Source organism: Ambystoma mexicanum, chromosome 7q, assembly GCF_040938575.1.
Source record: "Ambystoma mexicanum isolate Mex_15411 chromosome 7q, UKY_AmexF1_1, whole genome shotgun sequence".
In the NCBI taxonomy this organism is placed as follows: domain Eukaryota; kingdom Metazoa; phylum Chordata; class Amphibia; order Caudata; family Ambystomatidae; genus Ambystoma; species Ambystoma mexicanum.
Genome location: NC_090941.1, coordinates 642891133 through 642918820, shown reverse-complemented (window position 1 = coordinate 642918820; position 27688 = coordinate 642891133). Strand labels below are relative to the sequence as shown.

General features: G+C 50.6%; 1 protein-coding gene across 1 annotated transcript in view; it reads right to left on the bottom strand.

Moving 5' to 3' along the window:
* The window catches only part of HSPH1 (heat shock protein family H (Hsp110) member 1), a 2244846-nt gene that overhangs the window by 1182636 nt on the left and 1034522 nt on the right, over positions 1-27688 (bottom strand). Inside the window, exon 8 of the mRNA XM_069639955.1 lies at positions 21752-21980. Within this exon, the coding sequence (XP_069496056.1) occupies positions 21752-21980 (229 nt within the window). The remainder of the gene's footprint in view (positions 1-21751; positions 21981-27688) is intronic.

The following is a 27688-nucleotide window of genomic DNA, read 5'->3' as shown; positions in this document are numbered from 1 at the left end:
TGCCGTAGGCCACCCACAGCTTAACGCAGCGCTCCTTAAGCGTTTTAGGGTGCAGGAGTTTACAGGCCGCTCACCCTGCTTCGTCGTGGTCAAGGGGTAGACACATGTTACACTTAGAGTGCTCGTCCGCCCAAGGGTATCTGGCCCTGCAAGTGGGGCAAAATCTAAATGGTGTCCTTTCCATAGCGAAAGGCAATAAAGGTGATGACCAGACCTAGAGGGCAAAGAGGGGGAAAGAGGAGAGACATAGCTGAAAGGATATGGCCACCCTGACCCACTCTCCCTACTCTGTGGCCGGCCGGAGGGCCCGGCCACATGGACGGCTCGGCCGCCGGATCGCAGGTGTCAAAAATCCACCGTAGTCTTAGGCGTAGTACAGGAAGCACCGTCAAAATGACTTTAAAGGGATAATCGACAAAGTCGATAAACAAGGTGATAACAGTGTCTCTTATGAAAGAGCTCCGCAATAGGGCGACCAGTAATCTGGGCGGAAAGTAACAATCTGAGGGACCTCGGCGCTGAGGGATTTTGGGTACACTAGACGTCACGATAGGGAAAGTGTTACAGAAACGTCTATGCCGACGTCCCCTTTCGGTCCCCGAAAGACAAGATGCGATACTCTGCGCTTAACACTGGATGTCGGACCATATGCACAGCATGTGATGCTTAGCAGATTAACAAGCATCAGAAATGGTATTTTGAGGACGGAGTCAAGATTGTATTTGAGACTTGGAAGGTTTTCATGGATGTGTGTGCACGGAATGCAACACTACTTTGCCAAATGCAGTTTCCTGACCTGAGGAAGAGCCTAAACTATAATGTTTAGTGAAGGTGTGTACAGTCGACCATGTGGCAGCCACATATATTTCCTTCATTGGTACTCCCCTCTGTAAAGCAGAGGAATTTGCCATGGCTCTGGTCGAATGAGCTTGTAGACCTTCTGGAGGATCCTTACCCGCCAATCTATATAGCATTCTGATATTATCAATATAATCCATCTGGATAGTGTTTGTTTGGTAATAGCCATACCCAATTTGTGACCTGAATAGCCCACAAATAATTAGTCATCCTGTCTTAACTTTGTCATTCAAGATATATAAAAGCTAAGTGCACATTTCGGGTCAAGCCTGTGAAGTCTCTCCTCTTCCTTCCCAGGATGTGAGGAGGGTAAAAAGATGGTAAAGTTATCTTTTGTGGGAGATGAAACTCAGAGACAATCTTGGGCAGAAAAGTGGGTTTCACTTTCACCACCACTTTATCTTTGTTAAACAGATTGTAAGGAGGCTTGCAGGATAAAGCCTGTAGCTCACTCACACTTCGGGCAGATGTAATCGCTACTAAGGAACAAGTTACTTACCTGTAACTGTTGTTCTCCAGAATGGGTCTGGCATGGATTCACATGCTCATGAATATTCCCCGTCGTCAGGCTGGGAATCCTCGGTAAAGAAAAAACCAGTATCAGTTTTGTTTCTGATCTGTCTTTCGTAGTAATAACCAATCACTGGTCTCTGCGTCATACTGACCACAGCCAATGACTGCCCTCTACCTAAGCACCGCCTCTGGCAGCCATCTTCAGATTTGGAAGCACGTGAAGTGGCAGTATGACATGGGGTCTGGCATGGATTCACATGCTCATGAATAAAGAATGCATAGCAGTACACACATGCACAACCACGGGAGGTGGCAAAGGCTCAACATTAAGCATTGCATCAAACTCAACATTAAGCATCTTACCTCCTCACCAGGCTCACCTCAGGCGAACAGGTTGCGCAGCACTGCTTGGCCGACCCTAGACTCCTCCCTGGAATCCCGATTGACGCAGTAGAACTTCGTGAAGGTGTGCGTCGACCTCCACGTAGCAGCCCTGCATATGTCCAGCAGGGGCACACCAGAAAGGAACGCCGTGGTAGCTGCGATCGCTCTGGTGGAATGGGCTCTCGGACGGCCAGGCAGCGGTCGGTTTGCCAACCGATGACAGTACATGATACAGCCGGAGAGCTATCTGGAAATGGAAGCCTTCGAGAGAGCCTTCCCCTGATTGACAGGTCCAAAGTTCACAAAGAGTTGTGACGTCTTCCGGAAACACTTTGTGCGGTCCACGTAGAACTTCAGCGCTCTAGCCACATCCAGCGAGTGCAAAGTCCTCTCAGCCGGCGACGAAGGCGACGGGAAGAATACAGGCAACACCAAGGGTTCGTTGAGGTGGAAGTCCGACGGTACCTTGGGCATGAAGGAGGGGTGCGTCCTGAGCACTACCCTCGTGTCGTGAAAAGTCAAGTACGGGGCCTTGCAGGAAAGGGCCTGGATCTCTCCCACCCGTCGTGCGGAGGTGATGGCCACAAGAAACGCTGTTTTCCACGACAGAAACTTCAACGGGGCCGAGTGCAGAGGCTCGAACGGAGGTCCCATGAGCTTGGTCAGCACCAGGTTGAGCTCCCACGCTGGGGCCGGAGCCTTCACCGGCGGGAACGATCTGAACAGTCCCTTCATGAACTCTTTCACCAGACGATGAGACCACAAGGACGTCCGCCCCGTGGTTCTGGTGTATCGGGAGATCGCAGCAAGATGAATCTTGATGGACGCGTGTGCCAGTCCAGCTTTGGCCAGCGTCAGCAGGTACGGCAGTACTTGGGGAGCCGTAATCCGTAGAGGGTTAATCTTCTGTGCGTGGCACCAGACAGAGAACCTCTTCCATTTGTGTCCGTAGCATTTAAGAGTCGAGGACGCCCTGGCCTTGGCAAGAACCTCTCTGCAGTCGGCCGGTATGTCATATCCTCCAAACTCTAGCGCTGCAGGAGCCAGGCCTGCAAGTTCAGCGATTTCGGGTCGTGGTGGAGGATGGCGCCTCCTTCCCTGGAGAGTAGATACGCGTCCACCGGCAGCTTGATTGGCGGGGACGCTGACAAGTCCAGAAGGTCCGGGAACCATATCTGCCTCGGCCACGCAGGTGCGACGAGGATCATCCTGCACCGTGACCTCTTGAGCTGGTTGACGAGCCGGATTAGCAGTGGCAAAGGAGGGAACGCGTAGAGGAACAGGCCCTCCCAGGGGAACGAGAAAGCATCGCCCATGCTCCTCGCCTGGGGAAACCTGCTGGCGAACCTCCGGCACTTGGAGTTCGTCGCCGTCGCGAACAGGTCGATCTGGGGTGTGCCCCACCGTCGGAAGAGGCGATCCACTAGATCCTGCCGTAGTTCCCACTCGTGGCACGAGCGCAGCTCCCTGCTGAGTGAGTCGGCGATGGTGTTTTTTATCCCTGCCAGATGAAACGGCACCAGAAACATCCCTTGGGCGACTGCCCAATGCCACAGGCCCTGCGCCTCCTTGGACAGGGCTGGGGACCTGGTTCCGCCCTGTTTTCTGATGTAAAACATGGTGGTGGTGTTGTCGGTGAAGATCCTCACCATCTTGCCCTTGAGCGACGGAAGGAAGGACCTGAGGGCCCAAAACACTGCACGTAGCTCCAGGACGTTGATATGTAAGGATTTCTCCGTCGGGAGCCAAAGGCCTCTTGCGTGCAGATTTTCGGTGTGCGCTCCCCACCCTTCCAGGGAGGCATCCGTGGTCACTGTCTCCTGGTGGGCTGGGGTCTGGAAGTCCATGCCCGCCGTCAGATGCGCGCGGGTGCCCCACCACCGGATCGCTCGTCGGAAACTCTCGTCGAGTGTGATCCTTTCCTCGAAGCTGCCCGTCGTTTGGATCCAGCGCACGTCCAGGAACTCCTGCAACGGGCGCATCCGGAGCCTGCACATGGGAATGAGGTAGATGCAGGAAGACATCATTCCGAGGAGGGACTTGATGGACCTCACCTTGGCCGCGTCGGCCACCAACATCCACTGCACCTTGCCCAGGATGGTCCTGGTCCTCTCCTCCGACGGGGAGGCCAGAAGGGACACTGTGTTGAGCCTCGCTCCCAGAAACAGAGTGTCTTGCGCGGGTACCAGGTGGGATTTGGCGTAGTTCACGGAGAATCCCAGGTCCGTGAGAAGTTGGACGGTCCTTGCCGTGTGAACCACGGCGAGCTCCCTTGTCTTGGCTCGGAATAGCCAGTCGTCCAGGTAGGGGTAGACGTGGATCCCTTCGCGGCGCAGCTGAGCCGCCACCGGTGCAAGGCACTTGGTGAACACCCTGGGTGCCGACCGTAGACCGAAGGGGAGGGCTTTGAACTGGTAATGCCGCCCTTGGACCACAAACCTGAGGAATTTTCGGTGCCCCTTCAAGATGGGAATATGGAAGTAGGCATCCTCCAAATCCAACGACGACAGGAAGTCTCCTTCCTCCAGCTGACCCAGGACGTGCTGGAGGGTGACCATCCGGAACTTTTGCGCCTTGATGAACTTGTTCAGACGTCGCAGGTCCAGGATGGGGCGCCATCCCCCCGTCTACTTCTTCACGAGGAAGTATCTCGAGTAGACTCCGGAGCCCCGAAGCCTCTTTGGGACGAGTTCGATGGCGCCCTTCTTGAGCATCGCCTTCACCTCCAGGAGAAGTTGAGGGACGTGAAGTTCTTTCCTGGCCACGGGGGGGACGCGCGGACACTTTCTTTGAAACTCGAGCGCGTGGCCCCGGGCCAAGGCGTCCAGCACCCAACGGTCGGTGGAGATGGACTCCCACACGCTGACGAAGCTCGCCAGCCGGCCTCCCACCGGGGTGCTTCGGTGGGGGCCCGACCCCCCGGCCGGTTCAATCCTGCTTCGACGAGGCTTTAGCGCCTTGTCCTTGGCGACGACGGCGGGGTCCGCCAGGCTTGCCTCGTCCTCTGTAGGCCTCCTGAGATGACGAGCGGGCCGCTTGACGGTAGGAGGAGAAACCGCCGCCGGAACCTTTGGAGGCGCCCTTGCCTCCGCTGCTCCGAAAGGGCGTCCGTCGTTGTTGCAGAACTCCAAGGGCCCGGGCCGTCTCGGTGTCCGCTTTAATGGCCTGAAGGGAATCGTCCACTGTTTTCCCAAACAGGTTGTTCCCATCGAAGGGCATGTCCAGGACTCTGGTCTGAACGTCTTGACGGAAGTCCGTAGCCTTGAGCCATCCACGCCGCCTAAGGCAAACGCCGTTGCCCAACTGGCGGAACCCAGTGTCGGCGATGTCCGTCGCAACGGTAATGGCGTGGTCCGAAGCCACCTCACCTTCCTGCAGGATCTCCAGGGCCTCTGCCCTCTTGTCGTCCGGCAAGAAGTCCAGCAGGGGAGCCAGTTTGTACCAGAGCTCCCTGTCGTATCGGGCCACGATAGCCAAGGCGTTGGCAGCTTTAATTGTCGTCGCTGCAGACGAGATGACTCTGCGTCCCATAGCGTCCAATTTCTTTCCCTCGCCGTCCGGTGGGGAAGTCAATGTGGAGGCCGCACCCCCCCGCTTTTTTCCTGGCCGCCGCGGAGACGACGGAGTCTGGAGTAGGCTGCGCCCGGAGGCACAGGGGGGCCGTGTCCGGGACCCGGTACTTTTTCTCGTACCGGTCTCTTCTAGCTGGCGTCGTGGACGGGTTCTTGAGGAGGGTGAGGCCCTCATCCCAAATGTCGTCCAATAGAGGCACCGCGAGGACCGTCTTCCTCTTGGCCTCGCGCCGCTGATAAAGGAAACCTTCCTTCTTCTTCTCCTCAGGGCAGAGTTGGAAAAGCTCGGATGCCCTGGCGATCATTGAGTGGAACGATCCAATCTCGTCGGGCGGAGAAGCCCTGGTGGGAGGCGACGACGGTACATCCTCGTCGTATACCTCGTCGTCCGTACCCGTCGCTGCCGTGTCAGTCCCCGTATCATCCCCACGGGTGGACGGGGAGGAGGGCTGGAAGGGGCGCGACGGCTGAAAAGGAGGTGGAGGGTGGATCCTTCTTTTCTTGGTAGGGGGAACACCAGAAGGTCCCGGTTCTGGGTCCCCCGACGGGAGAGGTTCCGTCGGCAACGGTAGTCTTGTCCTTATCTCTGAGCATAAGGACTGTGTAGCCAACAAAATGGCCGCCGAGTTGTCTCGCGGCGCTGGCAGAGGGGAATCCGACGGGTGATCAGGGGCCCTGTCGGTACCCTCGACGATGTCGTCGTCCCCTGCGTCGGGATCCATCCCGACGGGCCGGTCTTCTTCCACGCCGAGGCCGTGGCTTAAGACCTCGACCAGCTCCTCCTCCGAGGTTGAGGCCGAATCTACGACGACGCCCTGCCCCCCCTTTTTCTTCCCCACGGGGGATTTCACTGGGGTCCTATCGATGGGCACAAAAGAGGACTCCCTCCGAGGTGGCAGGGAGACTCTGAGCCCCGAGGTCGCCACCACTGGTGTAGCCTCCACAGGCTGAGCCAGGGCCGCCGCGACAGTTTCGATAGAGGGCTTGGCCGGATGGATTAAGGCCTTCACCACCTTAGGTGCGCTCACCGCCTTATCCTTGAGGGGGGGACACTGCCTCGCTCCCCCTCCGCCTTCGAGCTCGACCGGGGCCTCTCCAGGAGCTTCGCCGGGTGCTCGGCCTTCCTCTTACCCGACCCAGAGCGTTGGCTCGTGGTTGATGGTGCCGGGGAGGGTGCGCCCTGCCTGGCGCCCGTAGAGCCCGACCGTTCGGCGCTCCCGGTGCCAGCGGACTCGCGGTGCTTGGCCTTATGTTGGACCCCCGTCGCCGGGGCGTCCTCAAAGGTCTTAGAAGACCGCTCGGATTTCTTCCTCTTCTTCTCGCCGGACGGGCTCTTCCCTTCTAGCCAGTTGGCGAGACGTTGATGGCGGTCCTTCATGGTCCGCTCCGACATGTTGCCGCAAAACGCACAGTTCTTCTCCACGTGCGTCTTGTCCTCATGTAGACAGTAAAGACAAAAAGAGTGTTCGTCCTCCTTGAAGACGTTCTGCAGCTGGCATCCAGGGCAGACCCTGAACAGCTTTCCGGGCGTCGAGCTTCCCTTCTCCTGGGCCATGGCCGGGCCTGAGAAACTTCTGGAGTCCTCCAAAAGCGTAGCTCGACGAAATCTTCACCCTTGAAGGGCGCAGACGAATCCGAAACTGGTCCCCGTTGATCGGATGGAGAGTCGGTGGAGCTTGAGGCTCTTTTGACCGAAAAAACAAAGTTTTTGAGAAAAAACGTGAAAAAATAGCACTAACGCTCGAGAGCAATAGCACGAGGATCCGAACACATGAACGTGCGGTAAAAATCTGAAGATGGCTGCCAGAGGCGGTGCTTAGGTAGAGGGCAGTCATTGGCTGTGGTCAGTATGACGCAGAGACCAGTGATTGGTTATTACTACGAAAGACAGATCAGAAACGAAACTGATACTGGTTTTTTCTTTACCGAGGATTCCCAGCCTGACGACGGGGAATATTCATGAGCATGTGAATCCATGCCAGACCCCATGCTGGAGAAAAAGATGTTTTTTAGGGTTAGTAGCCTCAAGGGACAGGAGCATATTGGCTCGAACAGAGCCCCCATCATAAACTTCAACACTAAGTTGAGATCCCAAACTGGGAATTGAAAAGGGATTAGAAAGAAAACATTTGTCAGTCCCTTTAAAAATGGTACTATTAGAGGTATTTTAAAGTAAGAAACCTTTTCTGAAGTGCGCTTAAATATAGAAAGTGCCGCCAAGTATCCCTTGATGGTACCAATCTGGAGTCCCAGAACAAAAAGGATAACACCATTGGTGTATTAGATGTAAATAGGTCAGCATTCTTATCTCTACACCAGCTACAGAATGTATTCCAATGGCAGCTGTACAAAGATTTAGTTACTGGCCTTCTGGCCGAAAGCAAAATCTCCATTACGTCGTCCGGGAGGTCCCAATCCTTGTATCTCAGCCTCTCAGAAACCATGCGTGAAGTTTGAGCGTCCTGATATCCGGATGGAGAACCCGATACTCCTCTCGCGAGAGAAGGTCCTCTCTTTGTGCAAGATGTATCGAAGGGCAGATGGCCATGTCCAGAAGGTCGGGGTACCACGTCCTCCTGCCCCAATCCGGGGAAACTAGGATCATTGATTTCCTGAACATTCGCAATCTCATAATTATGTGAGGAATGACGGGGACTGGAGAAAACGCGTACACGAGTGGAAATTTCCAGTCCAACACGAACGCGTCTACTAGAGCTCCTCTTGGGGGAAATTACCTTGAGCGGTACAGCTTGCACTTCCGGTTGGCAATGGTCGCGAACAGATCCACTTGAGGGGTTCCCCAAAGGGTGAAGATCTCTTGAAGGACTTCCTGAGCTAGTTCCCACTCGTGGGAGACTGCGCTCTGCCTGCTCAGACCGTCCGCCGTTGTGTTCTGTTCTCTGGCTAGTTGAACTGCTGACAGAGAGATTCCTTCTTGTATTGCCCAGAACCAGAGCCGCATTGCTTCTCTGCACAGTGGCAGTGGCCCTACACCTTCTCTATTGTTGAGTGACAGGTATAGTTCAGATGTTCCAAGGCCTGTTCCGGGGAACTGGCCTTGATCAGCCAATCATCTAGGTAGGGGTAAACATGAATACCCCCTCTCCTGAGACTTGCTGCCACAACCGCCATCAGTTTGGTGTACACCCTCCGGCGGAGTTCATCCCAAATGGCAGAACTCGAAACTGATAAGAGAAACTCCAATGTTGCACCTCAGGTACTGTCTCTGCTTGTGATGGATCAGCACATGAAAGTAAGCATCCTGAAGGTCCAATGATACCATCCAAACCGGAAGCTGGAGGGCCTGAAGGATCTGATAAAAGGTTACCATCTGGATTTTCATAGGTTATCGGCGCCGATGTGGTCGATGGCGCACCTCTCGACCCTCATGGTATTGAGTCTTTCGGCGTCAATGACATCGACAATTCAGTCCTCAAGGGGACTTTTCCTCGACTGGAGGGATCGTTCGACTTCTCTGGAGGAGTCTTGCCTGCTTGTGAAGTCCTTCAACCAGAGCATGGCTTTTGGGTGTAGTCGAGGGGGGCAAGGCCGCGTTCTCAAATACCTTTAACATTTTCAATCTGAACTCTTCCCACTGGGCCGGTGAGGCAGATTTAGTGGGGAAAACGACCTGTTCCGGTGAGGAACTGGAAGACGAGGAAGATGGGGATCTACGGCACTGTGTCTTTCCATGTTTAGACAACGATGATTGGTGTGAACCACTACGTGATCGGGTTTGTTTGTTCTTGCGGCGAGGAGAAACCGTTCTTGACTCGTCTGAAGCTTTTGGTTTTTTCGACAGAGTTGAAGGGGATTTTTGGGTCCTACCTGCTGCAAGCTTCCCTCTGGGATCTCAGGGCTTTTGCCATCATAGACACGCAGTCCTCATACTCTAATGACGGATGAGTCGACCCCGGACACCATAGAAAAAAGCCTATGTGGGTCTGTAACGGACATCTTTGCAACACAGTCACAACATTTCTTGAAACCAGATTTAAGAGTGGAAGAGGCAGATGACAAAGCCATTCTCTTAAATTCACTTGAAGATTTTAAGATTTTATTCAAATAAATTATCGAAGATATTCCTCTTAAAGAACGAAGTGTACCATATCCAAAGCTTAAGTGCGGAAAAATGGAACTGGAGCCAACGAGCACTGCGCGTACTACATATACCTTTGGTGATGTCGACATTGAGACGGAGGCCTCCGAGGGACATCAAGTCGACAAGCATCGACGCACAACACCCCCTGCTGACATTTATTTTCCAATGCAGCAAAGCTGGATATTGGCAATATCAAAGATAAGAAATACGTGGGAGGACATAATCCATTCTAAAGTAAGGACTGGCAATAGGTTTATACTATAGGCCCTTTTATTTTGACAGACTCGACTAGGATTGCGTTATTATTATTTGATGGACGTAGCTTGCTCTCATCTTGAGATTTATGATTAGATAGGTTTTTTTCAAACCCAATTGAAGTAAAATAAACACCCTTGAACTGTGATCACTTGTGTCTGTGTTACTGTTTTATACCATGCCTTCCTTACATATCCCAGAGACTTCCGAAACTAGGAGCGATAAAGGTTATACAAGGGTAGAAAGAGTGGCACTGTAGCCTTGGAAATACAATAGAAGAAACAGTGTCATTGAACGCCAGGGGACTGGATACTTGTTCAAAATAACTGTAGTTGGTAACTACAAGGCAGAAGAAAAGGCAAAGAAGCTACCCTTTTTTGTGACACAAGATAGAAGAGTGCCTTGCCAACCTATAGAGTTTGAAGAAGTCTTGTGGAGTTTGCCTAACCTTATAAATTGCAATAGAAGCAGAGCAGCAGAACTGTGGTCACAAAAACAATTGTCAGAACTGCAGTAGTCAAATGTAGCAGAAGTCAATAGACAACTGTGGTGCAAGGGAGCCTGCGCTCAAATTGTCATCAAGGGAGTTGCTGGAGAGATAGCAATTCCTAAGCAGAAGCATCCTGACAAAACTGTATATAGCAGACGCTGCAGGAGTTGCAAATATTATAAATTACTCACTGTAGTGTCCATAGTCCCCTTTCCTCCATACTGTATGGGTGATTACAACTGAATGTAGTGTGGAGGGGTGCTCTGTTAGGAAAACATGTACCTTGACACTGCCTGACCAAATGCAGCGTCCGACTTGGGGCCGGCATCCAAGCAGTAGTGCTTGCAGAAGGCTGAGGGTGTTGTTCATGTAGCCGCCTTGCTGATCACTTGCCACAGGACGTGACTCTGGAAAGCAACTGCTGTGGCTTTAGCTCTGATTGTGTGGGCATGCATATTTGCAGGAAGAGGTGTGTGCAGCCCCTCATATACCTCCTTAATGGCGGTAACCGTACACCTTGCTATGGAAGCCTTTTAGGCCTGACTGGCTTTGACCCGCCAATGGGGGTGTCCGATCTGCGGAAGCTCTTGGTCCTGTCCAGGTAGTATCTCAACACCCGCCTGACGTCCAAACAGTGCAATACCCTCTGAGCATCATCCTTGGGGTCTGTGAAGAACGTTGGTAGCACTATCTCCTCATTTAGGTGAAAGGGGGAGACAAACTTAGGTAGGAATGCAGGGTGGGTTCTAAATTTGCCCTTATGAAAAGTAGTATAAGGCTCTGAAGCAATCAGAGCCTAGATTTAACTGATCTGGCGTGCCGAGTTAAGGCCCACTAGGAGGGCCGTCTTGATGGTGACTAGCCATGTTCGCGTACGCCATAGGATTCGAATGGTTTATGTGCAAGGTTGCCCAAGACCACAATGTGTTCCCACAGGGGATGTGGTATTTTGATAGGCGCTTAAAGCCTGGTCAGACCCGCCAGGTGTCTTAACCACTGGATTAGAGGATGAGAATACCTCCTCCTCTGAGTTCCTGTAGGCTCCGATGGCCGCCAGATAGGTGCATCATACATCTACCTGCACCACCGAATGTGCGAGGTGCGCAGAGAAGGATAGAATGTACTCCAGAGATCAAAGTCTTTTGATTCTGCCCAGTGACAAAACCTGGTCCACTTGCTTTTGTACTGGCTCCTGGTAGCATCGCTCCTAGCTCCCTGTATGATGTCTAGGTTAGCTTGTGACAGATGCAGATGCCTCATTGTGACTTGTTAACCTCTGGGTGGCCAAGTGTATGACCGTGCCTCCCTGTTGCGAGAGTACGCGTACTGAATCCAGCGGGAGGTGCACCGGGGGGTGATCCGACAGGCTGAGTAGTTCCGAGAACTATGGCCTTACTGGCCACTACAGAGCTATCAGGATGATGCGAAGGTGCCGGGCCTCCCTGATCTTGCAGATTACCCTGTGTACCACTGGAGTGGGAAGGAAGGCATGTGCGTTCAAGTTGTCCCATGGTATCTGCATTGCATCGCCCAGAGAGCCCCTGCTTTTTCCCTGCCAGGACACGAACTGGGCGCACCTTCTGTTAGACCAGGTGGTGAAGAGATCCAACTGAGGATGACTCCATTTGTTGAAGATCCCCTGAAGGACATGATCCTCCAACTGCCTTTAGTAGTTGTCCGCACCCAGCCTGCTTAGTATGTCCGCCTCTAGGTTGGATTCCCCCGGAAGGTGGATTGCTGCCACGTGTATGCTGTTTACCAGAGCCCACTCCCAAATGCTGACGGCTAGAGTGCAGAGGGGAGGAGACCTGGTGCCACCCTGCTTCTTGATGTAATACAGGCTGGTGGAGCTGTCCGTCTGAATGAGAATAGCTTTGCCGCTGATGATTGGGAGGAAGGTTTTGAGAGCGAGCCAGATGGCCATCAATTCGAGCCAGTTAACGTGGGGCGCCTGTTCTTGACAGGACCATACACCGGGGACACTGCTGTTGCCGAGGGTAGCTCCCCAGCCCTCTAGGGATGAGTCTGTGGTGATGGTGACCTGAGGTACTGGTTGCGGGAAGGGCTTGCCTATCCGCAGGTTGTAGTTCCACCAGACCAGGTCCTGGTGGAGGTGATGTTATCACCTCCACCAGGACCTGGTCTGGTGGATGCTGACCTGCTCCGCCTGAGGACCCGTTTCCTGACTCCAGGAGGCTGCGAAGTGCAGTTGCAATTGTCTCAATTTGAGCCTGGTTTGCAGCACGGTCAGGAGACATGCCGCCATGATGCCCACGAGGATCTGGTACCACCATGCCGCGGTCACTGCTCTGCTGATGGCTGTGATCCTATTCTCTGAGGGGAAATCCTCTTGGAGCTTGTATCACAGATTATGCCGAGGAAGGTGAGACTCTGGGTCGGCTCCAATTGTGACTCCTTGAGATTGATGGAGAATCCCCGTTTGTGCAGTGTATCCATAAGGGCAGTGTGCTGGACTGTCTCCAGAGACCCTGCGTTGACTTGCTAGTCATCTAGGTATGGGTAGATGTGGCGGCCCTGGGCCCTGAGCAGGGCTACCACCACCTTCATAAGCCTTTTGAAGACCTTAGGGGCCAACCTGAGGCCAAATGGCAGAACCTTGTATTGGAAATGAAAACCCATGATCCTGAACCTCAGACAGGACCGAGGGGGTTGACAAATCGGGACGTGTAGGTAGGCATTCTTCAGATCCAGGGAGCACATCCAGTCTCCCGCACACAATGTTTCTGCAATAAGAGCTGGGGGAACCATCTTGAACTTTTGCAGGGGAAGGAAAAGGTTGAAGTTGGAAAGGTCCAACACAACTCTCAGGCCCGCCTGGTTCTTCTTGTGTATGGGGAAAATCTGTGAATAGAAGCCCAGACCATGCTGCGAGGATGGGACTTCCTCCACTGCCTGGTTCTCTATGAGCGAGCGAATTTGAGCCAACAAAGTTGCTCTACAAATCTGTGGGAGCGGAGGGGAGAGAGGAAGAGGAGGAGGAGGAGGGATAGGGAGCCGGAAGCTTGCGGATACCACAGAGATGATCCAGGATTCTGAGAACCTTGTACGCCAGCTTTGGGCATGAAGGGCAAGCCTGCCCCCCACTGGAGACTTGTGGATCCGGATGGTTATGTGATAGCCTTTTTCCCCTCTGAGGCTGGGGAGGGGGACTGATATGTGCTGTTTTTGCCTGTGCTGGCTCGGGGCTCTGTCTGGCTGTCTGGACCATCTCTCCTGGAAGCCCCTGACGCCTCTGAAGGACTGGCCCTTGTCTAAGCGCTAGTGCACCTGGCTGTATGCCTCAGGGGTGGATTTAGTGAGGACAGATAAGGACTTGGCAGTCTGAGAGCTATCCTTCTCATTTAATTCCTCGTCCGTAGCAGAATGGAACAGATCGCCCCCCCCTCGAAAGGAAGGTCCAGCATATGCTCCTGGACAACAGGATTGAACTTAGTAGCCCATAGTCAGGTGGTCTTCTCATGTTGATAGCTATACATATGGCACGCCCTGAGGTGTCAATGTGGGCCACCGTATATTCCATAATGTCCTGTAATGCTATTTTGGCTTCTGCCAGCCCCGCCTTGAAGCAGGTCTGGATCTGCACCGGGAGTTCAGGAAGGAAATCGGCAATCTCTTGACAGAGCCTCTGATTGACCGCCGCCAGCATGGCATTCGCATTGGACTGGTGCAGATGAAGTGAAACGTTGGAATAGACTTTCTTTCCATATGCTTCCAGAACTTTCTCCTCCTTACCCAGGAGTGCTGAGGCTGATGTAGCTGAGGATGATTGAGGCTTTAAATAGAGTGAGGCTGCCGAAATCATACAATAATGTGGTTGGGAGTGCGCCAACAGTAAGACAGGGTCCCCTTCCATTTGCCTATACTTGGCGTCGAGGCGCCTATTGATAGGCTGTGTCGAGTGTGGTTTGAGCCATTCTTTTTTGGCAAAAGTGACAACGTCCTTCTCCATTGGAGTGAGAACCTCTGCCAGTACCCCCGCCTCTGGTTGCTCCACCTCTGGTTCTGGGATACCCAGATATTCAGCCAGGCCCACTAATCATTCGGTGCAGGGAGCTCTGGCATCCTGACAGGTGCCAGAGGTTGCTACATCAGTGGGGCAGGGGCTGCTGTCACTGGCACAGGCATGAGAGCCGGTGTCGTAGGGATTGAGCTGGCATCAGAGGCTGCGTTGGAAACGGAGGAGCTAGACCCAATGGCAGGGTGGCCGTGGGTGCCAGCGGCTGTACCAGGGCTAGCATGTCCCTAATAATATCCCCAAGGATGACTGCCATCTGTGGGGACCTCATGAGAGAAAGCAACATGTAAAAAACCCTGTCTTCACATGGCGGAGGAGCGCTTGGAGGAGCTGGCATAGGCGCAGGGCCCTGAGATGCTGGGACCTGGGCGCATCTTGTCTTGCTGATCGTGGAGAAGTGTATCTGCCTTGGGACGCTGATGGATATGCTGTGGGCCAAGTGCCAGAAGATGCCCAGTCCCACCTGGAAACTCATTTCCCCTACCTGGTCCCCGAACGGGGATGCGTCGGGTGAGGCGCGGTTTTGTCTGGCCCGGCAGCTATTTTGTCCGGCTGCGTGCCACATGCCTGTGTCGTGGCGCTTGCCGCGCTGGGCCCAGCTTCCTCTAGGTCGCGATGCAGCAGGGGTTGAGGCCTACCCTGCATCTCAGGAAGGGGCCTGGAAGGTGGAGTGCCCTCAGCAGTGGCGCCAGTAGTGCTGCGTACAGGTGCCCCTTTAGACATGAGTCCAGAACTAGGGCGCAGCAAGGCAGCAGAGACAGAGGGCGTGGGGGGGTTGGACATAGGGAACAGACCCTTGCAGGCTGGACACCTGCTGAAGCCTGTGGACGTCGGCATGCGCCAGGGAGGAGCATGGTGCCTGAGGACAAAGCGGTACCTGATTGGAAAAAGAAAAGGAAGACAAAAGTACTTCTCCGGGGAAGAGCGCATGGAATTACTAGGCCGTAGGCCTAACCCAGGAGCACTGGTTAAAGTGGTCCGTTCCCGTTGATGCAGAAAAGAGGACTGAGAAGTGGCACCGGTGGGCGGAGTCAGGGGAGTGCATGCTCCCAGGGCCGCACCCCTGCGCACATCTAAATTTAAAGGGGAAGAAGATTTTTCTGGTGAAAAAGGTTCAGTCTCCCGTTCCTAGTGAGGGACGTCCATACAGTATGGAGGAAAGGGGACAGGACATAGGAGTAAGCAGAGTTGTTAAGCATTAGTGGTACTTTTGTCTTCAACTTTTTAATCTTTTCCTGGAGAGAGGATATCCAGGAATCCCACTGGTACTGTTATTTTCTATGTGGAAATTGGAAAGGGGAATCGTTTCAGCAAGCAAACAAGAACTGCTACCAATGGATTTTCATTTGTGCAAACTTTTGTTTCTCTGGAACTTTTCAAGACTTTTCTTTTCCTTGGAAGAAGTGACCTTGGAATATTTCTGGGGGAACAAGATCTGCCCAGAAAGAGTAGAAGTCATCCAAGAAAGTGCTTGTTTGGTAACCTTTCATTTATGTTGTTTTCATGTTTATTTAAATGTTTATGTTGTTTAGTGTGAGGGTTAGTATTGTGAATTCTAGGAGGTTTTCCCATAGCTCCTATACTATGGTTTAGATCTAAAACAAATGTTTAAACTTGAGACTACTAAAGATAGTAGCGAGTCTTGCATTGCTGACCTCTTGGGGGAGGGGGGCATCAAGATAAGGCAGCAGCCCACGAGGCCCAAAACTTGCAGAGGGTCGGCAGGAGCAACGGAAGAGAAGGAAACACATAGAACCTGCAGCTGTGCAAGCAAAGCTGGAATGCGTCCCCCAGTCATCCCTTTCCCCGAGTTCTGAGGCAAAGCAGACCCAGAAACCCCTACCTCTGGAAGATAGGTAACAAGCAGTTGGTATGCAATTCCCACTTGTAGTTGCTGAACCCCAAGCGGCTGAGCTGGTCCGCCTCCGCATTGCTGTCCCCGGGGAGATGAACCGCAGAGATCCAGGACCCCTCTGCCAAGGCCCACTCCCAGATGAACACTGCTTCTATGCATAGGACGGGAGATCACCCTCCCTCTCCCCCCTCGTTCAAGTAGAATATTGCTGTTGAATTGTCAGGCCTGACCAGAGCCTCTTTGCCTCTGATGACCAGCAAGAAAGCCTTGAGTGCTAGGCCCACCGCCCTAAGCTCCAGAAGATTGATATGAAGGAGGGTCTCCGCCCTGGACCATGCAACATGAATCGAGTCGCAGCCCAGAGTCACCCCCAAACCTAGGAAGGAGTAAGCCTTCATCACCACCAGTTTCCGGCTAATAGAAGGGGGCTCCCACCGCAACACTGCTGTTGAGGAGTCGCCAGTGAAGATCTGGAAGAAGATACAGGGGAATGGGTTGTCTGTCTGTGCCCCCATTTTCCTAGTCCCAATTGGATAGCAGGTGGGGCTGAAGGCATCTCATTTTTAGTCTGGCATGCCGGACTGTGAGCACGGATGAAGCCATAAGGTCCAACCACCATGCTGAAGTAGTCGAGTTGGTCAGGAAGTGTCGAAGGGAAGGGGAAAGGAAGAGGGAGACTGAACCCAGCAGAGACTACTGACAGAATCCATAGATTTGAGAAAAAATACTTCCAGTTGCTCACAAAGAGAGCCAGCCACCCCTCTACGGGAGAACTGTGGTCCCTGACCAAGACATCATTGTTTTTTGCCATCAGAAACAAGAGTGGAGGAGGCAGAGCAGGGTGACCTGTCTTGTTGGCGAGTGGCTTGAAGTCCGACCAGCCCTGACTCTTTGGGTAGGACTTCTAACCCATCCTTGTTAGGATTGCCAAGGACATCGCAGTCTGGGTGGAAGACTTCTTTTTTGCCAGTTCGTCATTAGTCGACGCATGGAACAGATACAACCCCTCGAATGGGAGGTCGAGGATCCTATCCTGCTAATCAAGAGTAACATTTTGTTGAATGCATCCACGCTGTTCGCCTTACCTCAACACCCAAGCAGAGGCCCCTACAGGCTTTGTCAATATGGGAGACTGTGAACTCCATAAGATCCTGCACAACCACACCAGCCATCGTTAGATCCACCTTGAAGGATGCCTGACTTACCAGGGAGGTGGGGAGCATAGCAGAAATTGAGAAATTCGCATATATCTTGCCAAAAGACTTGAGAGCCTTGTCCTCTTTGGACAAACAGTTGGAGGCGGCAACGGCAAAAGAGGAAAAAGAGAAAAACTTTGAATATAAAGACTCAGCCGCAACGACCAAAGAGTTTGGATGTGATGCTAGAAGGACTAGTTCCCCATCTAGGAGCCGAAAGCGGCCGTCCAGTTTCTTGCTCATCTATGCCTTGGCACAAGCATTTTCCCAAACCTTATTGGCCAAAGACAGTACATCTTTTTGCAGAGGAATGCCTGAGCGGCCCGTGGCGTACAAGGCCAAAACCTCTGCCAGCCCTCCTGGCTCTTGGGGAGCCTGCTTCAGATGTGACACCCCTCAAAACTCTGCTATCCCGTGAATACGTTCATGAAACGATTTCACCGGTGTGGAAGGCTTCTCTTTCTGCGTGTCGTCATCACCCCCTCCCAGCCCCTACTCGTTTTTGTCAGGCAGAGGGGTGTCAGGGTCCTGCTGGGGCGGTGTTGGAGGGGTCCCCCTGCTCCGCGCCCGGAGAAGGCTGCATAGTGTGGGCATTTGAGGTGGTGCAGCCGGAAGATTTGGAGGAGGAGAGGGGACCTGGACAGGAGCACCCACAGGCTGCAGTACCAGGATCCCCGGTGGAACTGGAGGGGGGCCCAAGGGCCCAGGCACCTTGAAAACACCACCAGGGGTACCACCGTCTAAAGGAAGTCATGGCCATCTGCGGAGAGCATATAAGCAAGAGGAAGCGCTTGTAAAAATGATCCTCACAGGCCGACGGGTCACAAGAGGGAGCATGGCCAGCCGAAGCACAGGGCCTTCTGTGCTGATTAAAGCAGAGACGTACCTTCGAAGGGTATCCAAACGGTTGGGTAGCATAGATATCTCTCTGTGGGGACCACCCACCTGGACAGTGAGGCCCGGAACCGCTCCCCAAAGGAAGAGAACAGGAACCTCCCTGCACAGCCCAATAGGAGGGTAATGGGGACGCCTGTAGACTCAGCCACATGCTTATCCGCCATTTTGGGAGCCTGCGTCACGCCCTGGGAGGGAGGGCCCCGGAACCCTGTGCTGAAGCAGAAGTACCCACCGCAGATATCTGCTGTTACCTTTTAGCGCCAAGAAGCCTTCGGGTGGACGCTGCGCTTTACAAATTTGTATAACATAACAGAGGGCTCCGGTAGGCCAGGCAGCAGGCTTTGTGTTGAATCATACACTGTGTCACGACTTCGGAGAGGGCTCCGGAAGGCTTTTTGCCCTCAGCTGTCAAGCTGGTAGTCATATGCGACTGTGCTTCAAGCTTGCGCCTGGAACCAGGGCTCGAAAGCCCCTCGCACCCTGATGCAGAAGATGAAGAAGAAAAAGAAGAGCTGACACGCCCCTCAGTGGATTGCCCGGGGCCCGTTGGTTGGGGAGCAGGTAGACTTGGTAGCCAGTGCCAGAGTCCGAGGGACCCCTCCCAGCCAGAGGTCCCGGGAAGGAGTCTGCGGACTGGGGTGCCTTTGAGAATAAAGGGCCTACCTTCTTGTGACGCAAGGTCTTGGCCACAATGTCCTTCAGATGACTGGATGGTGAAGTGTGAAAGATCTCTCTCCAGCAGGAAAAACAATTCTTCAATGAACGATGACAGAGAGCTGCAAGTCTCACACGCGTGGTGTTAGAAAGACACACTATTCCCCATCTGGCAGAAGCCGGAGTCTGCTATGTCGAGAGCAACAGTGATGGCGTGGTTGGAAGCTATCTCACTTCCTGGAATAGGGCCAAGGCTTCGACCTCCTTGTGATCAGGGCGGAAGTTAAGGATGGGCCCCAGCTTTCTACCACAGCTCCCTGTCGTACCTTGACAGAATGGCAAGGGCGTTGGCGGCCTTGATGGTGGAGGCTGCCGTGATGATAATACGCTTCCCTGCAGCATTGGGCTTCTTGCCTTCCTGGTCCGGAGGCACCATGGATGACAAAGAGGGATTGGAGGACCTCTTCCTGGCGGCAGCCGATACTATCGAGTCCGGTGAAGGATGAGATCTGTGGCATCTCTGGGCCAAATCTGGAACCCAATATCTCTTCTCCAATCGGTCACGCTTAGCAGGCGCATTATTCAGAGCCTTCATGACTGCCAGCCCATCCTCCCATATGTCACCCAGAGGGTCTGATACAAAGGTCTTTTTAGTGAATTCACGCCGCTCAAAAAGGAAGCCATCCTTCTTCTTCTCTTCTGGCACCAGGTTGAAGAGTTTGGCAGCTTTTGAGATGATGGAGTGGAAAGAGACAATTTTGTTTGGGGGAGAGGCCCTGGCGGACTCATCGACATCCGAAGGTTCCCCATCTGCGTGAATATAGTTGTCAAACTTACTGTGTGAGTACCGGTGGTGTCGGTGTCCATGCCAGTGTCTGTGTGAACTGGCTCTCCTGCCATAGGGGGTGGGGCCCCTAGCACTGGCTGAGAGGTGACAGGTGCCTTATGAGGTGGTGTTGGCTGATGCTGATGTGGCTTTGGATGAGTCCTGGCTGGAACAGGTATAATAGCAGGCATAGGAGCAGTGGGCAATCGCTGCTGAATTTCAGCCAACAGAGTGTGTAGGGTGATTAGGATATGTCTCTCAGCACAGGTGCAGTCAGTACCGTAGGAACATGAACTGGGACTGAGCACCTTGCTAAACGGCTAAGAAGGCTCATGGGTCGGTGACCCCTCATGAGGTATGAGCATAATGGGTCAGGCTGCCCATGGCCCGCTTCCTGATCAGAATAAAAATCTCAAGGCAGGTGCTCTTCAGAACTGATGTAGATAGCTGGTGACTTAAGGGAAGCCAGAGTAAAAAGGGGGTCTGGCCAGGAATTCCAGAGCTGGAGGCATGTCTCTTACCAGATCAGAGCACTTCGGGAAAGAGGCTACAGACACTCTGGGCGTGGTGACCGTTTAAAGGTAAAGTGTTGTTAAGGAACCTTTTGGCGCAGCTGCCGCTGAAGGAAACCTTCTTTTCATTTACTTCGTCGACAGGGTTATGGATGAGGCAATGGTCAGAGGGCAAATGTCTTCATGGATGAAGTTGTCGACGAGGCTTGTGTCGACAACGGCGGTTAATGGTGGTGGAACCGGTGACATGTCCTTAGAAGATCTGCTCTTCGATTATCTGTGCTTGGACGAGGGCACTAATTTCCTAGTGGACAGAGGTAACCCACCAGCCGGTAGGCTAACCATTGATGGAGCCGGCAACGGTGAGGATCCTTTTGGTTCCGCAGCCGATGCGTCCGTTGACGAGGAAGTCGAAGGGAGTGTAGGATTTTGGCTTTTTTGGGATCTCTGCAGAGGTAGCACCCTCAAAGGACCTCGACCTCATACTAGAGGGAGTACGCTCAGTGGACCTGCTGGCCCTGCAAGAGGCATGATTACCCCCAAAGGCCACATCTGAGGCCTTACCTTCCTCAATCCATGCAAACAACATCCGGTGGCAGTCCTTCTGAGTCTTCGGCAAAAAGGATTGACAAATTGAGCATCTGTTTGCATTGTGGTTGGGATGAAGACAGTAAATGCACTTGAGGTGCTGATCCTCGATGAAGCTATTCTTCAGGCTGCAGCTTTCAAAGGTCCGGAAGAGGCTTTTCTTCATGGCATCCGTCATGGTCGAGGTGTTGAGGTGTTGGTCGAAGCCTAGGCCTGAGGCACCACGAGCTGAAGATCCGACGACGGATTGAAGATCTTCGCTGAGAATGGGTCCCCACTGCTGGTAGTTGCCACGTGACCGTTGACGATGATGAGATGGAGAATTTCTTAAAAAAACAGCAATAAACGAATGATGTTCGAGGAACGAAGCATGAGGACTCCCGACACGTGCAGTAAAATCTGAAGATGTCCACCAGGGGTGGAGATTACGAAGATGAGTGTCATTGGCTGGGGGGAAGTGACACTGATAGGCTATAAAGGAGACAAGCAGTTTAAGTTTAAAGCTAAACTGCTTTCTTTTTGCCGAGGATTCCCAGCCTAACGACGGGGAATATTCATGAGCATGTGAATCCATGCATGACCCCATGCTGGAGAAACATATATTTTTTGTATATAATCCCTGTGTGCCTCTACTCTACACACCGTTCAATGCTGTTCCATAAGAGATAGGATAGCACAAGCAGCGGAAAAGGGCAACCGGGGAACAATACACAACATCAAATTATAGATGAGCAGCTTTCAACTATAGGGTGTATTCCACCTCAGTGTTCCAAGTGACAGAGCTTGAGCTCTGCTCTTGTTCTCTATCAGATGCCACCTAGAACCCCTAAATGAAATATATCCCGTAGTTGGTAGTTCCACTTTACTAACTCTATATGTGAAATGATATCATATTTTTGTATAAATGTTCTAGAATTCCCCTGGACCAGCAGTTATGACTCATGACAGAGATCCTAAAACAAACAAAAATGCAATGCCTAATCCACAAGGATATGTTACACAAAATGTCTTACCTGTAGAGCACAACCTCTTGCCACAGCTTCATCAGCATTGAGAGTTGTACTGACATCTTTGCCAAAGAATTTGGCAATTCTCTCCTTCACAGCAGGAATTCTGGTGGCTCCACCAATTATTTCCACAGCACTTATATCATCCACTCTGAGCTGAACCTGTTCCATTAGTGAACGAAGTGGGGCTTCAATTCTTTGTAGGAGACTGGCACACAGTTCTTCAAACTGGGACCTGAAATTAATAAATCACTATTTATGCTTCAGTGCTTCATCAGATGTAGTAATACACAACGATAAACATAAACAGTGTTAATCAGAGACATTCAGGCCTAGATTAAGAATTTGTTTGAAAAATGTAATTGTTTTCTTTGCAGGAACTACCAACCAATACCACAGCGACATTGGTAAAGAATCAAGCATTTGCAAAGCCAACAGTTTTGCCTTTTGTGTAGCCATGGGATGGGCATTTACTAGGCACTGCCATAATCTTAGTACCTGACCATTAATAGGCAACAGATGCAAAAAGGTGTCATTACCTGGGCATATAAAAGCAGTGCCTGGAAAATGCTTATGTGCAAGACAACACTGTTGACTTTGTCAATGCTTGTATTAACGCCTTCGATGCAAGGAACAGATTTAAATCAAGTGGCTTCAGGCACAGCTGGTTAGGAAATGTTTATAACACCATTAGCCCATTTACAGGAGCAATTGAGCCATTAACAATTTGCTGATTACTTGCAGGTAACAGGCGGGTGTGTTTTGGACGGGAAGGGGCAGGTATTGGGTGGGAATTTGCCATAGAGTTTAGCATGCCCATGGGCAGAAGGTTTTATAAGCAAACACCCACAAACTGAGTCTATCCTCATATCATCTCCCTCCTATTCAATGCAATACTTCTGGCTTATAGGTAGTGTCTGCCTAAAAGTCAAACGTAAAAATGTGCCCAACTATTATTGCAGTTGCAATGTATTAAGAAGTTTCAAATATACTTTTCAATGTACAGCAATTTAGTAACAGTACAATAAACCCCACCTGGACCTATTGACCAGAGGTGACTCACGTTCATGTATGCAAGTTAACAGAAACAGTTTCAACGACCACATCCCACCACACATATGGGCAGTTTTCGCCCTAGTGAAAAGTAATTCAAGCAAAGCCCTGGTGCTTAATATATTCTGATGTTGAGTACAAAATATTAATTAATGAGATGTGCAATAGGAGCAAACAGATTTACAGCACTAACGATATTTTAAAAACATAGAAAGCATATATCACAGAGGAAAAAAAAGTCATTTCTGGGCAGGGAAAATGACACCCTTCTTAGCTCGCAGCAGAAATGCTGCAGAATCTTCATGTTAGGAAAATCTCATGAAAAAAAGCAATTCAACATCCAAGGGCGAACAGCCGTTCGGCAGTAAAAGTGATGTTTGCAATTTTAAAATGACCAGACATGTGGGACTTTTCCCAGGACCCAACCCTTGACTGTCGGCAGGATGAGAACTTTCCAATATAAAACGTCTGTCCCTCTGGGACTTTGCACCAAAGAGTACTCTGGTCTCAGAGCAGAAACCCAACTCTTCAGATCATTAGAACCATCCCTCCTAGAGGCACAGAGATCATGCCCTAGAAAGCAGGCGTGTCCATTGACACAGCAACATCTTATCTGTGTGCCACTAAAAGACCTGGCCACTCCAGACAAGTTCAACACCGGGGTCATCCAACCTGTTCACGCACAAACCTTCATGTATTTGCAGAGCCAGAAGCAAAGCTTTTCTCAGTACAGCGCATGAATATTTCACCCACACCAATTAGCCAGGGTGAATGCCTTCCCCATGCATTATGCAATTCTGGATTCATGCACAGTACCTGCTTTCTCCGTACACAATGAAGCACAACCACAACCATGTTTAGAATACAGATACAGTTGACGGTCCATAATATGAGCAGCATGTCGCTCATATTCGGGCCTCTTGCGGCTTCATTAATAAATTACTTAATTTATTATTGAATTACCACATTCGCTCATTTATGTCTCCCAGGAATAGCTCTCTATTGGCCTCAGCCCTGGTGAATTTTCAGCTGGACTATTGCAACAGCCTGTTGATTGGTACTTCACAAGCAAATATTTCATCGCTGCAAGTAACCCAAAACGGAGGGGTGCAAGTCACTTTTGGTCTCACAAGGTGTGATCATATTACAAACGCCAGGAGGGAGCTGCACTGGATGCCCGTGAAACACTGCATTACTACAAAATCTTGACTTTGACACACAAGTGCTGGATCCGGGAGGCTCCAACATACCTCACTGACGTCTTGAGGCCATACCAGTCAACCCGCACTCTGAATCTTAAGTTCAAGCCAGACTCCTCCAGCTCAGATTCAGGCTGATTTCGACGTTCGAGCCCTACAACCTGGGACAGATTAAAACCACAAATTCCTTTCCCCTCTTCTGCACCGACATCAGCCTGTCCAGTTCCATCCCCTTTCCTGTTTGTCCATTTCCTGTTTTGGCTTGTGTGCACCCCAAGGTATACGAGCTTGTGGCACGTTATAAAAATTTAAATAAATAAATATAAATAAATAAATTAAAGCACACAAAAGGGAGACGTTCAAATAATGCATGAAAACACACTGACTGAGGAGAGACCCCCAGTTGTATATGCCCAAGAGCGTTGACCATGCAGACACCAAACCCTCAGTCACAGCCCTGTCATAGGCCCTTCCATGCTCTATCCCCAAATTCAGTAGAAGGGTACGAAATCGAGGGGTTTGGGGTGCTCTAGCGGGCCATGATGCACATTTTCGGCAGTTGGGCCTAAAAAAGGTCTGGCACATGCCTCCAATCCCAAAGCCTTTAAAAGGGGTGAGGCCTATGTAGTTAAGAGTGACCTCGATAAAAAGGTAGGGGAGAATGTTTTCTGGATACCAGAATACTTAGTCCTCTAATTTAAAATACAGGTTTGGAACAGGAAACTTAGGTTGTTTCGGCAATGATTGACTCTCCTGCTCTAATCAGGATATCATCAATTGAGGACTATACCCACCTACTGGAACAGGTAAACAATATATCTCTTTCTAGGCACGATATCTTATGAGCATCTTAAGGAACCTGGGCAATTATAGCTTACCTTTTCGTTTGTATGCTTTATGAACAGTTACACCATACAGAGTGACTAGAAGACTCCACATTATGAAAATTGATTCTATCTACATTTTTACTGTAACCACAACTAAAGTGACGCACCTCCTGATGAATGTTCCATACTAGCGTAGAGAACAGAAATATGTCGAGTTTTAAATTCTAGTGATGAATTAAATTAAGAGTCTAACTTTGAATCTAATCACAGGTTGCTGACAAACAAGATCGTAATAGTTCCTAATGTTGTCAAAAAGTCAATTGTGTTTACTAAATACACATTCTCCTATTTTCAAAGGATAATTGGTCACTAATAGTTTTGTGTTTTTTATTGTGCTTTATACTATATGCACTGTTCCACAACAACAATCTTTTTGTTGCGTTTTAAAGTAAAGAAATGAATACAATTGAAAATGTTATGAGATTTTTGAGATTCATTCCATACTGGCATAACTGTTGATATAATCCAACTACCTCCTATTTAAAAAAAAGTGACCTAATAGATACAATCCAGGGCTCGCAAAATCTATCTGCCAGCTCTCAGGGAGATTTTTTGAAGGACGAGTACCATTTGCATGGCACTAGACCCTGCTGGCAAGTATTGGGAGGTTTGAAACTTGCATTTGACATTTACTGCAAACTTCCTTCACTGGCAGTACATGGCAAATCAAGATTTCAGTGCGCATGGCTGGCCTTTCAGTGGCAGCATTGTGCAAAATATGAAGTGTGCTTATGGTAACAGGCACCATTCTGCAGAAAACAGTAGTAAATATTTTGTCTCCAGTCACCATTGGGCGAGTGTATTTCTCTTTGGTCGAGTAGGGAGACAGACTCAAAACGGTTAATTTGAAAACCTTCATTTACCAAGGTTCCCGGGTTTTGGTGTAAAGCCTGACTGGCCCTAACTCTAAAGGGGTAATTCCCTTAACTGATGTTTTCAATAGCCTTTCGTGGTCTAATAGTCCAAAATAAAAGTCCATCTGTGTCTAAACCTATGCTTGCCCTCACTCTTTGCAAAAATGTTATAGGATGTCTTTTCAAAACAAGAGAAATAGTGGTTCGACAAAAACTGGGAAACCATGATTGGTTTCAGGTGGTCTTCTCACTAGGTGCTGTTTGGTCAATGTCACAGTATTTGAGTTCCTTGGGGTTCCCTTCCCCAAGCTTCAGATCATTAAAGTTTCAAAACACCATGGAGAAATTGTAACACAGTTCCTTTTGCAATCTTCTCGGAGTTCCCTTCCCCACGCTTCAATCTTATCAACAGTACAACAAAAATGAACAAGTCTCCAAACTCGGTTGGGCCTCTTAGGGTTCCATTCCCCATGCTCAGGCCCCTTCCAACCTTTAAAACACAAAGTCAATGTTATCAGGATGCTTTCTTTGATAGGCCTCTCAGGGTTCATTTCCCCAAGCTTTAGGCCTCTTCCAGCTTTCAAGCACACAACATAACATGTCACAGTTCTTTCTTGATTTCGCAGCGTGCCCATCCCCAGATTTAGGCCCCTTTGATTCAAAAAATAATTCCACTGCGTAGAATGTACCTTTTTCTTACTGACAACCTTCTCCATATACCATCATTTCAAGGGGTAGAATCAGAGGCTTTAGAAAACGCCAGGCTCTTGATTTTCCTAGCAACCACTCCGACCCTCTTGCCCCTCTCTTTACGTTCTTGCTGTTTCTTTTCCTGATGCCTTTTTGTTTCTCTTCAGATCCTTCCTGCACCCTTTACTTCTTTCCTTTTTGTGCACACTGGCACAGTTTACTCGTACATGTCCTTTATTCTTTTTGTGCAACCATGCACCTTCTTTTCTGTTTTACTCTTATTGCGCCCGTGGCACCTATCCATGCCGCTTCTCGTGACCCTCTCTGTTTCCATTATGGGCCACTCACACTCTTGTGCTTCTTTTCACTTTCTGCTCCGATCTGTCTTTTGCTTGCTTTTCGCTCTGATCTGCTTTTCTTACTTTTGCCTACAAGTCTGCCTTTAGCCTTCATGCTTTCTGCTTTGGTCTTGCTTTTAGCTATGCTTTCAGCCATTCTGCTTTGCTCTGGCTTACTGCTGCACTTTCAGCTTTCATGCCTTCGCTTTTATACTTTCCTTTCTTTGCAATTCTGTGCCACTTTTACGCTCCCTGCCTTTCTCCTACTCGGCTCTCATCCAAACACCTGCTCCCAAGTTTCTCCCACAATCTCCATGAAACTCACCAGGCAAATCGCATTGAGAGGTGGTTCCTACTGGAAATGCAGGGATGAGGTCAGGGTCTCACCACCTGTCCCTCAGGCACCCTTGGGGCCAGCACTGGCAATGAGCACTATCCTGGACCTGGCCTGCAGAATGCATGCGCACTTCTTTGGCTCCCTGGAGGCCTGGCTCCCTTGTCATGCTGCAGCCCAAACACACAAGCCAGCGTCTCTGCACGCCGTCCTCCTCCAGCTTTCAGCTCCTGCTTCTCCCTGCTCCGGGGCTCCACCAGTCCTGACTGCATCCCTAGCTCACTCGCATATGATTTTTTATTTTTTATTTTACACGGTTTGTTACAAACCTTTAAAAAGAAAAAAAACACGTAATATCCATAAAATCAAACATGAATTAATATAAAAAATAACATCAAAGGAAGTAGATAATAAAATACATAACAAAATAGAACAGAACACTCAATTCCTTCAGTGTAGCAGTAAGCTCAGTACTTATTCTTTTAATCTCTTGCAGTAATTTTTACATAGACAACGTTCTATTGTTTCCAGAAAGAAGGTTAAAGCAAATATAAATTTGCTGTTTGTTTCATAGAAACATCTTTGCCA